Source organism: Chaetodon auriga, chromosome 6 (assembly GCF_051107435.1).
Source record: "Chaetodon auriga isolate fChaAug3 chromosome 6, fChaAug3.hap1, whole genome shotgun sequence".
Taxonomy (NCBI): Eukaryota; Metazoa; Chordata; class Actinopteri; order Chaetodontiformes; family Chaetodontidae; genus Chaetodon; species Chaetodon auriga.
The window spans coordinates 19,932,627-19,951,253 of record NC_135079.1 but is presented as its reverse complement, the minus strand read 5'-3'; the positions used below and the strand labels follow the sequence as shown (position 1 = coordinate 19,951,253).

The 18,627-nt window shown below is 42.5% G+C and overlaps 1 protein-coding gene across 1 annotated transcript in view; it reads left to right on the top strand.

The window, feature by feature from the left end:
* The first annotated feature begins 417 nt into the window (after window positions 1–417).
* The window catches only part of pard6a (par-6 family cell polarity regulator alpha), a 29,110-nt gene continuing 10,900 nt past the window's right edge, over window positions 418–18,627 (top strand). Inside the window, exons 1-2 of the mRNA XM_076732592.1 lie at window positions 418–846; window positions 5,886–6,108. Coding sequence (XP_076588707.1) covers window positions 781–846; window positions 5,886–6,108 — 289 coding nt within the window. The 5' untranslated portion in view covers window positions 418–780. The remainder of the gene's footprint in view (window positions 847–5,885; window positions 6,109–18,627) is intronic.

Below are 18,627 nucleotides of genomic sequence, written 5' to 3'. Positions count from 1 at the left end.
TCTTCGGCTGCTCTTCCGCAGGCTGAGACAAATAGTTTCACTTGTTTGTTGAAGTAACTAGCAGCCTCCCTGAGCGACGGACATGAGGCCACTTTGATGGCAGAGAATACTGGTAGGAGTACCTGATAATACTATTACAGTCCTAGAATAATTAACACACACACACGCACGCACGCACGCACACACACACACACACACACACACACACACACACACACACACACACATATATACATACACGCGCGCGCGCGCGCACGCACACGCACACACACACACACACACACACACACACTGTACCTACAGTGGCTATGCAGTAGAGTTGGGGGTGTGTGTACACGCTCATATTGGTGTTGTGGTGTGGTTGCTCCAGCGTCATGTCCCGCCCCCTCTCTTGTGTCCTCCAGTCTCGTCAGGTTAGAGGAGGAGGAGGAGGAGGAGGAGGAGGACTGGTTACACGAGCACCTCAAGTCCCATACTGGATCTGCCGGACTCCACCTGTCGCGAGCGCTGTGTTTGTGTGTGTGTGTCCGTGTCGTAAGCCAATGACAACAGTCCGCTCTGACACAGGACGGCACGAGACATTAGCACGGGCGCAGACCTGGTTGTTCGCTAAGCTGAGTATCGGAGGAAAACAGGAAAATAGCAGGCGCTTTGACTCGGCTCTCATCGCCCGCTTCATGTTTTGATTTTTTTCTTTCACTGGAGGACACAGGAGGAAACACCAGCCATAATTCCGGTGGATGGTTTTATCCGCAGTGCCTCAGCCAACCGGGGAGCAGAATGTCAAGACAGCAGCACCGGACGCCGTTAAAACTCACCGACAGCGTGGTGGAGGTCAAGAGCAAAGTGAGTGGTGCTGTGATGGAGATGTTTGACTGCTCAGTGGTTCAGTGACAGGGACACGACACGGGCTCTGTTTGACGCACAGACAACATCGACATAACCTTGTTGTCGTTCGTCTAATATCGTCATTTCTCTGCCTTTCGCTCTCCAACAAACAAACAAACAAACAAACCGTGTTACGGCTCGACGCTGGTAATTCAGGGGGGTTCTGTGTAAATGACAGGCGGGCTGGCTGACAGTGACCGGCGGCCTGGGTGCGCCTGCTGTACGCTGAGCAGGCTGCCAGAGCCGAACCTGCTCCGTGACATCCCACATTTATTCCGTCCCGATCTCCTCTGTGTCAAAACACTGAGTCTGCCGTTCAGACTCCGCAGTCTCTTCCTCTTTGTGTTTCTGCTGGTCAGTCTCTTCTCTTTCATCTAATTAGCTGTCCCGCTACACAGTTCCTGTAATACTGTAGTGAAGACAAGTATTACTGTCGGTGTTGGTAGGTTTTTGTATATCGCAGCAGGAGCGTTTCTAAGATCAGACCTTCAGGGGGGCCCAGTCCCCAGTGAGAACGTGACAGACGTGCAGTGACTAGAAAAAAATTCACTGGATAGCGATAAACACATTCCTATATATATATATATATATATATATATATATATACACACACACACACACACACACACACACACACACACACACATACATACATATAACTTAAGAACAACAATATCTGGATGAGTTTTCCACCACACAATTATTCAGAAAATGAAAATTGCAATGTTCCGTTTGCACACATTATTTTTTTACCCTAATACATTTACAATTCTAATGTGAATGTCTTTTTTTTTTTTTTTTTTTTTTTTTTTAAATAATCTTGACTTCACTATGTGTTGTTCTCACCTGGTTCTTCCTGCTCTATCTCCATGAGATCTTTCTCTCCACACCCTCCTCCCCCTCTTCAGTCACACACAAACAGACTGTACGCGGCTAGAAAATAAAATACAATCTGATAATAAGTCAAGCAAATAAAATATTTATGAAAATCAATGTAAGAAGAGGTTGGATTTTTGCTGCTGTAGGCAGTGCAGTCAGGTAACATCATTTTGACCTTACGCCTTCACCCTTCATCCTCTGAACCGTAAAACTATCTGACTGATGGCCCAGTGTCATGTAATTAAAATAGTAAAATAAAACCTATACAGTTGTGTGCTTATATTTGGCTATACAATATGCATTAGTACGCATTAGAGATTACAGTGCTATTACATTATTAATTTTATTGGCTAAGCTGGCTCCCCCAGATTTCCTTTTTCTGCATTTTCAAATATAAAATACTGTATTTATACGATAGCAATTGCTAAATACTTGATGGTTATTATTTCCTTAGTGATGTGCACCTATATTTCCCAGTTTGCTCAGTTAATACACTGGTAAATGCATAGTCGCACAGCTGAAAAGTGCTGTTTTTCTGAGCTTGTTGACCTTTTAAGAGAACTACAAGTTGTTACAGGACGGAGACGTTGCAAACACATGATGGTCTTATAGAATATGGTGCGTTGCTGTAGATTAAACTACATCTTGTGATGGGATCACACCGGCCGTGACACCCATCAGCATGTTGGCGTTCTGACCCACAAGTACACAGTAGTCATTGATACATTGTTGCCTCAGTACTCAGTACTCAGTGCTGGACCACATCCATCTTCAAACTCTGCCTTCATTTTGCACACCTGTAAAGTTTCCTGATGACATCTTGCAAAGTTGTGACACTATCATGTTGATAGAATCTGTCCACAGACAGACAGACAGACATATAAACACCTGGCGAAGAACGCAAATCCATTTTTGTGATAGTTCCTGCTACAGTAGGTGTGTACAGGACCACATATTGCCACAATGACACACACCCACACACTCGCACACACACACAAAATGAAACCAGTCACCCTGTTGCAGCTGGTAATTAGCTCAGCTGTAAACATATACAGCAGTAAAATGTAACATACACATAATGCAGCAAAACCTTTAATCCAGAAACATAATTTAAAACACTGACAGGGACCATTTAATGCACAACGAGTGCTTTTACTTTTGATACTTTGAGTACTGATTATATTTACAAACTTGTACTTCCGTAAGGAATGAATGCAGTGGACTATTTTCACAGTGTGGCATTGGTACTTACACCTCTTCCCATTCCTGTAAAATGAGCCTGAAATGTCCAAGGCATGCCTAGGATAAATTGAAAGCTGTACAGATGAAAATGGAAGATCTTAATTGGTCGAGTGAAGTGTCAATCGAAAAGTCAGAGTGCATTCTGAGGCCAGCATGTCACCTTTGCGTACATATTTACTGCAGGTATAACCTAGATTAGCATGTCTGTTAGCTAATTTGATTATTACAGTGTTTTGGACAAAATAGTTTATTGGACTGAATCACCTGGATTTTTGCCAGTGAAACCAAATGTTATCAATTGCTGGATTACTGTGAGACTTCATCAGTGTCGCCTCAATTTTATAATGGGTTATTTGCTTGTTGTTGACATTGATTGTACCTGCTGTATCTTGAAATAGTTTGTGTCAATCAAATCACAAGATTCTGAGCTTTCCAAAGATGTATGAGATGAGTATAAACTTAAACATACCAGTTGTGAACATACTCTGAACACTTTGGCAGCCTGCAGACGGGCCGTAGAGGGCTGAAGGAGGGTCTTAAGGTTAGCCTATATTTAATTTGTAACTACATGTACTCAGCTTCTGTACTTAAGCAGCCTACAGGACTGAAAAACACAAATCCAAACTGTGCAGTAACCAGTGAGGAGGTCTTTTCATGAAGGCCTTTGTGCATTTGAAGCTACTGGTGAACTGTCTGATCAGATTGTAGAACAGGCCAAATGTGCTGATAAGGTTTGAAGTAATGTGATGCATTGACCTGTAAAATCACTGCAGACTACAAGTGCACACTGATAAAACAAGATTTCAATGCATTTAACTCAGTATTCAAGTGAGACACCATCTCACACCTCCACCTGCTGCGCTGTGAGCTGCTGGACCTGCTGCTCCAGCCCTCGCTCTCTCTAAATATTTTGGAATTTGCACTGCACCAGTTTCTTCAAACATCTTGCTGTATTAGTCTCTATTAGCAGATTTCTGTTGAGTGTTTGAGGGTTTGAGTTGATCATGATAGCATGACTTGCTGTGTATATATATATTTATGCAGCAAGTCATGCTGTCGTGATCACTTCTTGTGGTTGCTGTGTATGTTAATAGGAACTGATCAGCAGACTGCCGCACTGCTGATCCAGAATAGGTCTGACTGGCAAATTCCTTAATTTGCTCTCCCATCGTGCATTTTTTTTCATGATAATCTGAATTACACAGATTGTTACTGTTCCATTGTCGTGTTAATAATGGCTTCATTTACTCGAGCACAGTAAAGCACACCAACACAGTGAGTTGAGGCAATAGTCCTGTTAAGCCATTTACATAATGACATTAACCCAATTTTCCACATAATAACCCATTGAACTAGACTGAAGTATTTTTAGTGTTTCAATTATTCATAAAAGTATTCATCTCCCCGCCAAAAATAACGTGCCCTGTCCCAGTGCAGTAACACCTTACCAAAACAACTATGAGCATGTCTCTGCACACACATCACATTACGTTGGTGATGTATCGAAGCATCCAGACATGTCCTAATGAGGACTGAGGAGGTTGGGTCGTCCAGAGGGAGTTCAGTGATTTACAGAGGAGAAGATTAGAATGAAGCTGTGTGAGTTACATATCCACAATACGCCTTAAAGAAGGCTGTGTGCAGGAGCACGGTGCACAAGAATAGATCAGTGATGAGGCATGTGATACTGTGAAAGACCTGAGGAGTGCACACAGTATCCTGTCAGCTGTAGGTGGTATGTGGAGCACACAGCAGTACCTGCCCTGCCAGCTCCAGAGAACAATGAAATGTTGTTACCTTAAAGGACAAACCAAACTAAGTGAATATCTGTCCTGACTGTTGGCATATAACACGCAAAAATGATGAGGTTTTTTGATGTGCACATAAATGTGGATTTTAAGCTTTGGTAAAAATGTGGCAGATAAACATAATAAGGGTGTGGAAGTGCACTTTACATAGTCTATAGACAGGCACATTGCAACTTATGCATACTGTACTGAACAGAGTCTGACATATTCAGGTAATTATGGGCTTTGATGACAATTAATGTTAATTGGCTCCTTGTAAGACATTGGGACACATACATCTACCTCAGTGGTCTCTGCTGAGTGAAGCAAACTGACCTCCCTGAAATTATAGAGTGAAACACATAAATACACAAGTCATAAAGGATGTTTCAGGGTGAAAAAGGAAGTGAAGGAAGGTCAAAACCTACAATAATAAAATCCTAAAAGATAAAGCTTCATGTGTGGATACCACAAGAGATAAGAGAACAAACTGTAATGGTGATGGCCTGACCCTTTAAACCTGGAGCTGATGTTATGGCAACTTTGAATGTTGCCTGTATAACAAAAGGCTTTTTCAGTTTGGCTCTGTGCTCACAAAAAGCTGCTCTGAGCAGAAAGTGTATGAATTTTCAATCCCAGTGTGAGCACGTGCTTGAAGGACACCATTATTTTGAGTGACAGAACTGGTAATTTGGCTTACCAATTCTCCTGTTTTGTCCCATTAAAGAACTCATTCATGCACATTTGTAGTAATGTAAAAGATAAATAAACATGATTAAATGCCTGGCATTTCTCTCCTGAGGAATTCTTTGCTATGACACACCGTGTTAAAGGCCACTCCTGGAGTGAATTATGCTGTTACATGATATTACTGCAGTGTTATGTAATTGTATGTACCTGACAGTCTTTCTGTCTTTGATGTTAGCAGTGCTAGCAGCTAGACACACATTGAAAATGGCAGATATAACATAAGGCTCAAAAGAAATTGTAAACTGTAAACAGTGAGAGTAATCTAGTTTGTCTCAGGTGTGTGTTTAATATCCATTGGGGGAAACATGACTTGATGTTCGTGTCCTCTGTCTTCTCCAGTTTGAGGCAGAATACCGTCGCTTCGCTCTAAAGAGGAATGGCCCGGGTGGCTTCCAGGAGTTCTACCTCCTCCTCCAAACCATCCATCGCATCCCTGGTGTCGACGTGCTGCTGGGATACGCCGACGTTCACGGAGACCTCCTTCCAATCAACAATGATGACAACTTCCACAAAGCTGTCTCATCAGCCAACCCTCTGCTCCGCATCATCATAACCAAGAAAGGTAAGACAAGTCAGCTGGTTTCAGACCAGAACTCAAGGAACAGCTTGGGCTGAAGATTTCCTCAGTGCTCGACAGCTCTGCCTGTTGCTGCAGATACAGGCTTCGTTATCCTCATCAAACATGGTTGACTCTTCAGACGCAGCACCACCTGATGACTCCCTGCCTGCCTGCTTTTTTCTTCTACTCTTTTCCTGCAGTTCTCCCTCTGCGTAGGCTGTGTTGTGATATTTTTCTGGGTCACGTCTACTTCATTAGACGCTGCTGTCTGGGCAGACAAAGAGAGCCTGAATAGAAACACTGTCAGACATTACAAACTCATCACTGTTATTGTGTTGGAGTGATCTGTCAATTGTACTGTGTGCATAAAGAAGCCCCAATATTAGTGAGGTCAGTGATTTTAATTCCATCTGAAATGTATTTGTCTGTGATTTTTCAGCACTTTTCCCAGTAATACTGTTACTACAGCCCAGATTTCCTACTGTTTTTTAACTCTCTCCTGTAATTTAAGTCTAGCCCAGACACTTTTTAAAGTCTATCCCTGAGTTTTTATAGACAGAGCTGCGTTTGCTCTTTACCGAGTTCCATCATTTCAGGGCATCATGTGACAGCAAAAAAAAATAATTTTACTCACCTGAACTAACCCGATCACTTGTTAAAATCAACCTCATTCAAAGACAGAGCCAGTAAAGATAAACTTTAGATGAACACCAACAGCCTGTACACTCATCAAAGGGGCTGTTGTGATGTCATGTTTCATGTGTTTCTGTCTCTGCTCTGCTACCTGTGTGGAGCCGAAAATGCCAAAATGGCGTACAGAACACTCAACTTTTATTACAAGCAAAAAGGGACATATTTAATAGCCCTCGTCACCCTCCCATAATTAGTAATAATAAATAAAAGTAAATAACACAGATGGAGGATCTAAGTTCAGTAGGTTATGATCATCTTGCACACTGATGATGAACTTACATTTAAAATCAGTGTCTCTCGTTAGGTGCAGCACAGACAGATGGAACCAATTCCATACTGCAAAAACAGTTCTATGATTATTGTGCAGCTTTTTTTCCCCTGCAGAGTCATGTTGTTTACTCGTGGGCGGATAGCCAAAGCTTTGTGGCCTGGTGCCGGTCAGGAGTTGGTGACCACTGACTAAATATAAAGTATCTTTCAAACAAGATGAAGGTGTAGAAGTAAGCTGTCCCTATTATTTTCCACTCAGAAATACTGTGAGTCGGTACAAAGTTTTAATAAAGAATTCATATCTAGCAGAATCACTAATGAGTTTTATGGCACAAGAGGGATATATCTGCTGGCTGGGATAAAACAAAGGAGCTTCTCTTCCTGTCTTCTACTCTGTTCCCATCCATCCATCCGTTCTTCCCTCTCCATGCTTAGCTCTTCCATCATGTAATATTTGACTGATTATTGCATCCTATTCCGCTGCACTGTTGTATCTCAGCGCACCGTGGCTTCCTGTGTGTCTGTATCTTGCAAAATTCATGATGTAATGATGCTAATCTGCTGCTTAGCAGGCCGTTGTTCAGAATCACAGACAGCTTTGACTTTAATCAGATTAAGTTAGTGGTCTGGAACAGAGGGAGAGGAAGACAGCTCGAGAAAGTAAGGCGTTAAAGGCAGAGAGACGGACAGAAGAAGAGGAAATCAACATCTTGTCCACTTTTGTTTTAACATCCTGTTTAGCAAGGCCACATATTTCATTCTGTATGCCAAAACATGGAGAAATAACTCTGAAGTCCATCAAATCCAACACAGTGAAATCTTAAAAACATGCACATTGCATTAGAAATAATGGCGTAATTTAATCTCCATTGTGCTTTAGAAGCTAGCCTGCACCTCATTAGTAAGGATTAGGCCGTGAGTTAGCCGACTAAAAATCTACTCGCCCAATCACTTTATTTTTCCTCCCTGTAGTGTAATCCTGTTTAGACACCACATCCACGTGAATGGAGAGACTCCTACAGCCGAAGCCTTAAATAGAATTCATGCAGTGGTGCGCTCTCTCTCGGTCTTCAGGCTACATGATGATACAGTTTGGTTTTTTTTATTAGGTTTTTCTGGATTCAGTTCGATAAAAACCTTCTTGAATTATTCATAGTAGTTCTCTGATATAATATTGCACTGCATTAGGACTTCAGAGTGTGTTAAGTGTATGTGTAGATCCATAAACATCGATAACCTTGGTGCATCTTTGTCGAGGCATGAAGTTCATCTTGCTCCTGTGCCCCTCTCTGTCTCTGTGTCCTTAAATCCATATTACATCCCTTCATTCTCTATGACCTTTACTTGTTGTCGTTGTCGCAGTGTGTTTACATTTGTGTCTGCATTTGTGTGTGTGTCTGTGTGTGTGTGTGTGTGTGTGTGTGTGTGATTTAGTGAAAGTGTTAGAGACAGAGAGAGTGATAGCAGCCCATCTGGTGTTGTAAGCCATTAGCCACTGAGTGGGATTATCTTACTCTAAAAGACTTCATCAATCATACCAGCTCCACTCACTGCCACCACTTTGTGTGTTTATGTGTGTGTGTGTGTGTGTGTGTGTTAGAGAGAGAGGGGGTATGTGTGTGTATGTGATGTGCACAATGTAAAAAGGTCTGAAAGGATTATATGGAGGGGGTTGATGTCTAATGCAGTGTGTGAATTACATCCACCCGCAGCAGTACTGCAGGGGTCGCCTGGCCAACAGTCTCATCCTGTATTAGTATTACAGTGGTCGTCATGGTAACAGTTCTGCTGTTGTACTACAGAGGTACTTGTGACAGCTCCATATTAATTTTACAATGGTGGCCATGGTAATGATTCTGCAGCACTACACGGGTAGTTGGGAAACAGTTCCATATTAGCAGCGGTAACCTTGGTAACAGTCCCATACAGATGTTACAGTTGAAGTACTCCCGCAGAACTGTTACCATGGCTACTGCTGTAGCAGTACTACATCGGAAGTTGTGGTAACGGTTCTGTTTCATGGTCACAGCTGTAAGCGTAACGTTTCCTCCTCACTCTGAAAAAGTGGCTTTGCACACATGATGCTTCTTAACTGACGGTCCAGTGTTTGGGAGCATTAAAGCTGCAGTGGGTAAGATGGAGAAGAGAGCAGACTTAGCCTGAAAGTTTGAACCAGCACAAGTTCCACGTTACCCCCCCGCCCTCTCCGCTGCACTCATGCCCTGCCTCCAAGCCCCTCCTCCCTGCGGCGTCTGCGCGGCTGCCGTGACAACCAGTAACGTTAGCCTTAGCATTGGAAACAAGCTAACTCTGCCCAGCCGCTACATCAAAGTCGCTAACATACCGTACGCGCTGCAGAGTGTTACTGTAACAATCACCATATTAGCTTTCTGGTTGTTTGTTATCTTATCCGTATATGCTGTTGTTGGCAGCGGCGGTATGGGCAGTTTCTCCTTTGCAGGTGGCTGTTGCTCCGCCATAGCTTTCACTAGCCTCCTGACCGCTCACAGAGCTGTTTGACTGAGCGGCAGCCGGCAGCATGAGCGGAGGGAGAGGGCAGTTCGCAGCGTCTGTGAGTAGTGATTGACAGATGTCAGACACTCCCTAAGACACTCCTCTGGCTCTGATTGGTTGTTTTGCTTCGGGCGTGGTAGATTCTTGCAAATCGCAGTAGGAGCAGTGGGTGGGACCAATGGAGCGTTTTTTTTGTTTTTTTTTCACAGATTACATGTTTCATGTGCTGCTGTCCGGGCATAGCGACAGTTTCAGCAAATATGACAAAAAATTACTTTTATACAAGTTACCTACTGCAGCTTTAAAACAGTGTTTATCTGCTGACACAATTTATATGCAAGTAAAACAATTGTCCTGGATATCCCCTAATAGTCTGTTTACCATATTAGGTAAGACTGAAGATAAATGTGCATACTCAAATCAATGCGGTCATGTTGCCCATGGGGCAATGATACAGCTGGTAGAGTATTTTTAATGAGTACAGTTCTCAGAGGGTGAGCCAATGGCAGGTTCACTGTGCTTCCTCTTGGGAAAGGTACATATTATAAGCCTTGAAATAGAAACTGGCATACCAATACCCCAAAGCTTGTTATATGTGTGTTTGTGTGAAAATGATAGACACAAACTCACAGAGAGAGAGAGAGAGTGAGGGAGAGATAAAGAGAGGGAGACAGAGACAGAGAAGGAAATGAATGATGGAAAAAGAGATTGGAAGAAAGGAGGTGGAGGCAGAGAAGGAGAAAGGTAGGAGAAAGAGTGGGGGAGAGGGTGGATGAAGAAAACGGGGCCGAGTATCCTCTTCATGCCAGAGGGTGCCACAGAAATAACACCAACACACAGACATACACACATTCAGACACTTACTGTAGAATTGTGCCACAGTTGCTGACATACTCGTGTCTATAAATATGTACAGGAATGTACTTATATAATGTTCCAGTTGTGAGTGGCAATGCTCCCCCAGCCGCTGACTGAAATCTCTGTTATGGATGGAGAGCTGTCTATAGACACTTCAAAAAATATCTGTGTACAACATGATGAGAGGAGGGGGAAATCAAATATTTATACACGGCCAGCGAGATGCAGACATGGAGGGAAGAAGAGAGACAGAAAGACTGAGATCATCAGAGAGCCGGAGAGGGAGAGGGCTTGTGTCTGCAGCTCTTTTTCTCTGCCTTCTGTCTTGACACCCTGCCATCATAGTAATTCATTTAATCAGCTGAAATGAGTCAACTTGGACTGAATTGCTACAGTAGGACTGGTGACATAAGGAAGGCAGCTGATGTTTGTGGTGCTTTGGCACTGCTGGCACAGAAGGTGCACACTGAAAGAGGAGGAGACGTGTGTAGGAACTGAAACAGAGATATCTTTGATAAATGCAGATGAAACAGAACTTATGCTCTTAATCGCTTCAGGAACAGAAACATCTGCAGTGTAGTGGTCCACAAACTGGGTTTATGTTTTAATCAATGACCAATCAGTGTCTCTAAAGGTGCACAGACAGCATGTTACAGAAAGAAGTAGAAGGAAAGAAGTCTGGCTTCTATTTTTGTGTGAGGCAGGAATTGATGGACTGAGTCCACCTTTTTATCTTACTGATTATAGAGATGTGTTGTACATTAATACCTGTGCTCCTTTTCTTCACATGCTGAACAGCATGTATCACAGGGCTCAGAGATTCATAGTAAACTGTCTTTATGTGCACGCTGCTTCAGTCATTGGTATGTTTTTCTTTACAAAAGCCACTCTGGGCAGAAGTCATATTTACTTATCGTCTCTTTTAAACCTGAAATATGGAAAACACAATCTGTGATCTGCAATGTGTTCTTCCCAAAGTCAGAACTGAATTGGGAAAGAAACCTTTTAGATTTTCTGCTGGTCCTGCATGAAACAGTTCACAGACTGATCTTAAACTTCCAAACATTGCACCCATGAATCATTTTAAAGCTGTGGTGAAATCCACATTTTACTGCCTGTTTATTTACTCTTGTAACTCTGTGTTGCTGCTATTATTGGCCAGGCCTCCCTTGTAAAAGAGATCCATGATCTCAGTGGGATAAACCTGCTTAAATAAAGACTAAATAGAATAAAAAACTGGGGGGATAGTTTGAAGTTTGTCATTGACAGGTGAGAATGTGTCACATGTGTCTGTAGTAACAGTAGACAAAGACTGCAGTGTAAAAAGTAATGAGTAATACAAGCCTTTTTTTAGTAATGATGTTTTCAATGACAGTCGCACCATCTGACTGTTGAGAAGTGAAGAGATAGACGCTGAAAATGAGCTACAGCAGGCAGCTTTTTCCTCTTGTTGCGAAGCCCAAAGGGAAGTGAGTGAAGGGTCAAATTACCATACGTCTCCTCCTGCAGCAGTTACTCGGAGAAGTTGCTGTCAGCTGGCAGCTGTATCAGTGGTTCACACAGACTGAGGTGGCCATGGGAGAATCTAAAACCCTCTGTGTTCTGCTCAGGAGAGACGAGAGGAGGCTATTCAGTTCTACACTGTGTCTACTCACCATGTAAACTCACAGTGAGAAGCAGGTCTGGTGTTTGGACTCTTTGGACTGTATGACATGTGGTCACTATGGATGTGATATACAAGTTCTATAGACTGGACAGAGTTATCATTGAACATGGAGATATAGTGATGGTCAGGTGGACACACAGCTGTCAAATCACGCCTGCAACAGCACCCTGATGCAGTGTTTATTGATTTGGATTCACACAGTCATAACTGCGAGCGGATTAGAGCTCTTAAGTTAGAGTACAGTAAGACATCACAGGCGTCTTTTCAGTATGATTCAGCTTGTGATTTGTGCAGAAGAGGTGTGTGCCAGTGATTAAATGAGGTGTATGTGTGGCTTGGTTTAAAATCACAATAAAATGATTAATGTCTCCTTACTTAATGTATTACCAGTTGACTGGAAAACTGACGCACAATGAAACAATGATTATGTAAACCAGTGGGGACTAAACACAGCCACAACAATTTGTCTCTTAAAGGGGAGCGTGACATTGGTTATTCTGGTTGTAGTTGTACGTGGGTGGTAAGGATTAATACCACGCCTCACAGCGTGAAGTGTGCTCTTTGTTTCATGTCGTGCCCTCTGCAGCTCTTCACTGTAAGCACCAGACCGCTGTAGACCTGCTCTGGATTCAGCCATATGGCCGCCCAATGGGCTCCAGATGGTGGGCACTACAGAGTGAGGTCACTGTTACACACACACACACGCTAATGGCAGTTGCAGTTCTCAGACAGATGATGCATTTGGGGCAGATGATAACATGATAATATCATTATTATTTATTTATTCATTTGTCATCCATTGTTTCAAACACTGAGCCGCTTTCTAAGCTGCAGCTGCTCACATTTGTTGTAATTTAGCTCAGCAGCCTACCTAACCTACCTACCTCATACTAACTTTACAGCAGCTGGTTAGTCAGGTAGTCATTCATACATTCATCCAGGAAGTCAGAAGATGTGCTATGTGACGCAAGTCGCAGGAGCTGCAATTTGTTTGAAAAAGGTCAAATTTGTCACAACATACAAATCACATTCTCCAAACATAAGGGAGCATGGTTGTTTGGTACAGACCCCGGCAAAAAATCACATCACAATCACTGTCATATGTCTTTTTTCAGTGAGAGTGAATGTGGACACACATTGGATTTAGTCGACGGACACAAATATGTAAATACTGTGAGAGAAATATTTGTGGCTTCAAGAGAACACTAGCAGTTTGTCACTGCGATGGCATTGTGAATGGCTGAGAAGAATGAGGAACGATAGAAAAGACACTTGAGACGCTGCAGTCTGTTCTGCAACCATTTCCCCGTCACTCCACACCTGAAATATCCTGCAGATGATTGAGATAACAAGAAGCATGTTTACAACGCCAGTCACGGGATATGTGAAACAGAACTGTTTTTACTTTGATTTCTCCATTTAGCAAAACACCAAGGATTCATCGGTATCTTTAATGAATATTACAGAGTCATCATGCATGATTTTCAGAGAATTAGCAAGAGCACAGGTGTATTTCATAAGACATTGTTTTATAATGCACAACTGAGATAAATGTGACAATCATGATATTGATTTTAGATCATATTGTCCTATGCAATGACCACACAGGGTCAGGTCCCCCAGCACAGTATAAATGTAGCATGTAAATATTTTATTGTGTACTGGCAGATGAGTTTATTGTTCATTTCACACTCTGGTCAGTCAGTCATTTAATCAGCCAACGCTCAAACTAGTCAGTGAAGCAGTCAGGTTGTGGGATCCAGGAAGTAGTTTCTGGTTGGACAGCTATTTATTGTTCTCAGTGTCCGCCAGCGAAGAACGACCCTCACATCAATAAACTGAGCCCCAACAGTTAAAACATAGAAGCATTCCATTATGTTTACCTTTCTATTCTTCGCTGGCCGGTCTTCGAGTTTATGAAATACAGATCTTTATTGACATTCTGAATATATATTATCAAGCTTTTTGCAGCCACAGTGCAGAAATATACAACTGACACAGCGCAAACACACACCTCAGAGTATTTGTGTCTGTATGAGGATCATTCCCTGTCCCCTAAACCTAAAACTAACCATCAGCTGCACCTTTACAACTGCAGCCCTCATCAGCACGTCATTTTAACCTCGAGTTTAATACCAACACTTGGAGCCAGATGTATAACAATGTGGACTTGGACTCCGAATGCAAGTGTCGATCCAGGCACTGTTTAGGAGCTGAGGCCACAGTCCAGTCCTGTCCCTATCGCTTTGGTGCTGTTTGTCATAAGATCTGATAAAGAGAGCTGTAGTAGGACATCAGGAAAAAAAAAAAGGGAACGCTCTGGGAATTCAGCAGAGGACCGGGAAGGAGACTCTAATGTCTCAAACCACAAGAGAATGATTATATCAGTATATGTTACAAGGTCTCACTCCTCCGAGAAAAATATTAGTATCTGACGGAGAGCCAGAGGACAGAAGACCCCTCACACGAGGCTTCTCCATTTCAAGCTCCTGTCCTAACACCTGTAAAGCTAAAGACTAGAATCTCTGACATTTTTTAGTTGTTAGAAAAGAAGGGACTTTAGCTGAATGTTGTAAACAACGCCTTGGATGAGTGCATGGAATGATCAGGACCAGGGAATCATCTGTAGTTCAATAGATCAGTCTGATCTATGAGATCTATAGATCTATGATCTGTCTCCTTTTATTTACCAAAACTGAAAAACATCCAAAGCCGACGCCTGCGAACTAAACACTGGGAGCTCAGGGGGTTTTACTGAAGCTAAGGTCAGTGCTCCTGCAGTGTATATGGTCAAAAACATAAACAACACAGTTATTCATTGTCTAAACACATATTTTTCACATTCATATCGGCATTACTGCTTCAGTTATAACTGTTTGTAACTGAATGTCGTCTGTGTGAAGACAAGCAGATGCGCTGTTCCCACAATGATTGATATTTGTAAAGAGAGTGGGGCATGTGCACATCCTTAGAAATCTGATGAAAAGAATGTGTTTGCATATTTCTGTCTGTGTGCCTACACAGAGTTTCAGTCCTGAATCTACAGAGTCTTATGCATCTGGCCCCTGGCTCTTAAACAGCTCCTTGAAAACAAGGAGAATGACTTCACTTCACAAACATGCTCTCACTCTGAAGTTTAAAACTCTGATTGGCTCCCACGCAGACTAAATTACACAGATACACACATGTCTACAGTACCCGTCAAACGTTTGGACACACCTCATTCAGTGGTTTTTCCATTCTTTTTTATTATTTTACATTGTACATTATAATTTTTCAAGGATAGAAGAGGAAGTACATATGATCACATACAATCACACAGTACAATGTAGTGAAATTTGTTCTCTGCATATGACCCATCCCTGAGTAGCATGAGGGCAGCTGCTGCCCGGGGACCAATTCCAGCCTCTAAGCCAGAGCCTCATAACACAAAATACAGTCTTTTTGTTCTTCAGTGTTTCAGAGCATGAAAGACCGCCTAAAAGCTTGGACTAAGACTTTGTTTTGGATGATGCTGTCACACACTTTCCAAGATTAGAGCAGAAATGTAGGAACATGACAGTCTAACAAATACTGGAGGATTTACATGGCATTACAATAATCATCAGATTTTGGTGCAACACCGCATTAAAGGACACAGTTGATCTCATATTTTTGGGAAAGAGGAAGCCGACAATATCTTTCTATCAATCTACAATGTGTGTGTGTGTGTGTGTGTGTGTGTGTGTATGTGTGTGTTTAGAGGGGGCTTAGCAATGTCTGTGCCTTCGGGCTTTAGTCTGGCCCTTTCTGCTTAGGTACTGTCTCTGGTCTGTCTGCCTTGTCAGGAAGCACACACGCGCACGCACCCACACACACACACACACACACACACACTCTAAATGGAGACAGTGTGCGTAGAAATGAAATGTGTTTGCATTAGTGTGTTTTATCTTACATTAATGTTGCTCTCCGTTGGTCGATACTGCTGCTCAGAGAGTGACCTAATGCACTCACACACTTACACGCCCACACACACACACACACACACACGCATGCAGTGAGGGAGACGGTGTGTGTGACAGACAGAAAGAATGCTGTATGAGGAATGCAGCAGGTCAGGTATTTGTCTCCAGCAGAGAAGATGTCTTCTCTTTGTTTGCTCCTCTTCTTTTGCAGCTAAATAAAAGCTCAGCATGAGAGTTGGCGAGTAATGTGTGTGTGTGAGTGTGTGGCTGCTTCCTTGAGATGCTGTTTCTTGCTCTTTCTATTTCAAATAACCAGTTTCACTTGCGTTTGCGCTTTGAGTGAGCATTAGGGCCAAGTATGAGTGACTAAGCTTTCCAGGTGTATTTACCTGAACCAGTAACACACTTTACAGTCGCCTTTGTGTGCTAAGATCTCTTGTTACCTGCAGTTAAGTCAGCCAGGTCCTTCAGTAGGGCCAGAGCAGCCGTCCTGGTGCTATGGTTTTCAATTTAGGTCGTGAATTGAGCTGACGTTCCAACCCAAACACAGCACATAGTGTATATTCTTTGACCAGCTTCCCCCTCTGTGTCTGCAGTTATAGGCCGGTTCAGGTCTCGCTTTGGGGGAGCAAACTAAAGCTCCAAGTAAAGTTAACTCACTGACCACATTCCTGTATGTTTTGTATCTATTTTGGAAACATGTGCACTGTAAACTGTGTTTTATGCTTATCAGTCGTGACTGGGCTCGTTGGGATCCAACATTAAAGAACTAACACTTGGAAAGACCAATTGATGCACTGCCTCATGTCAGGCTGCATTTCACTTGCCTTGACCTCGCCAGTGATGTTTCATGAGGTTTAATGAATATTCTGTCCTGACCTGGAAGGGCTTTTTCCAGGGAGTTAGATTAGATAGAGGTCTCTCCTTGTTCTTATGCCAAAAGTGAGTTGCCAAGACATTTGCATTTATTTTCCAAATTTTTGTAAAATGTTCTTCAAAATGTTGTATCGGGGTTTAGCAAACAGCTCAGTCAGAGAGCTGAAACCTACGCAGCCTCCAGTTTTGGTCACACCCCGATCAGTGACACCACAGCAGGTGTTTTCCCTCAGCTGGCACAGGCAGATTTTATTCAAATAGTTTGCAAAGGCTGACAAGGAGGCTAATAGGTCTATAACCGAAAGGTTGGTTTATTTGGCTGTGGATTCATAGCAACACAGGAAAACAAAAGCGGTGAGTCTTGGGTGCACAAGACTGTTTGAGTGTCTCTACCAGCTGTTTTGGTTCATGTTTGAGCAGCAGCACAAAGTGGAAACAGGCTGGGTGAAGGTAAATAATAGATACGCTCTGAGCCAATCACATCCCTGCTCTCATACAGTGGTTCTTTGCAGAGCCGCACGACTTGAGCACACAGCGCCAAGAGAGATGGTGTGTTTTTTAACAGTGAGTTATTATAATAATGATAAAAACAAATAATTGGAGAATAATTTTGTGAAGTATGATCACATCAATCCAACACTATTTCAGCCAGACTTCTACTGTATGTCACACTGCAAATGATTTATCATATCTTAAAATATGACACAGCAGCGTAATGCATTTCAAGAATAAAACATGAATGGCTGCTGTCTGTAGAAGTGGTTGGGGTTGTGTTGTTGCAGCCTGGTGTCTTGCACATGTAATTTATTGAAGCCAAACAGTGTTTGGATGTGCTGCTTAATGTCACTGCACTCTGACCCAGGACTCGGCTGCAGGGGTTTAATGAACTGAAAGACTGATTGTCAACAAGCCTTCTTTCACCACATTGTTAACTGATGCTGATGCTAAAATGTATCTACTGGTTGAAGAGTGTATCATTACAATCGTTTACATATTTTGATAAACGTTCTGTTATTTCTGCATATTTACTCCAATGTTCAGTTTGGTGCTGGCATTGAGCACATAACAATCATTAAGTTTGTGATATGTAGAGTCTAATATGAAAATACAACATCAGCGACACAGAACACCAAACAGTTAGTGTTTTTGCAGCGGGTCATGTACCGTCAGAGCTCCAGAGGTCCCTGATCAGTGGTTCAGTGTGTTGTCCCTCCCTCAGTCATCATTTAATGCTCCTTCCTGTCTGTCAAACAAGAAAAAATCTATGCAAGTAGGTCTTAGTAGTCCAAAGCTTAAGAAGGAATTTTGATGATGTGATAACAGCTGGTTGTATATGGGGGGAGATGATAACCTCTGTCTCTGCTCAGATGGTCTTTGGCCTCAAATGCATATGAACTCTTTGATCTTCTTGAAGTGTGGCAACAACAACAGACTTATCTCTGAGTTGTTGCAGCTCTGATGCATCAGTCTGAATGTGTAAACTGACTTGATGACAGTTATTATGTAAAATGACAGTTATTATGTAAGACCAGCAATTGTTGTTAAAACAGCAGGACATGTGGTCCTGTATGGAAGCATCTGCATTCATTATGATCCTCACTTCACTGTGTCCTTTTTGTTGTCACTGCTCTATACTTCAAAGACAGATTTGACACTAGTTTGCATTGAAATGGGAAGCGGTTGTAATGTAAAGCTGTA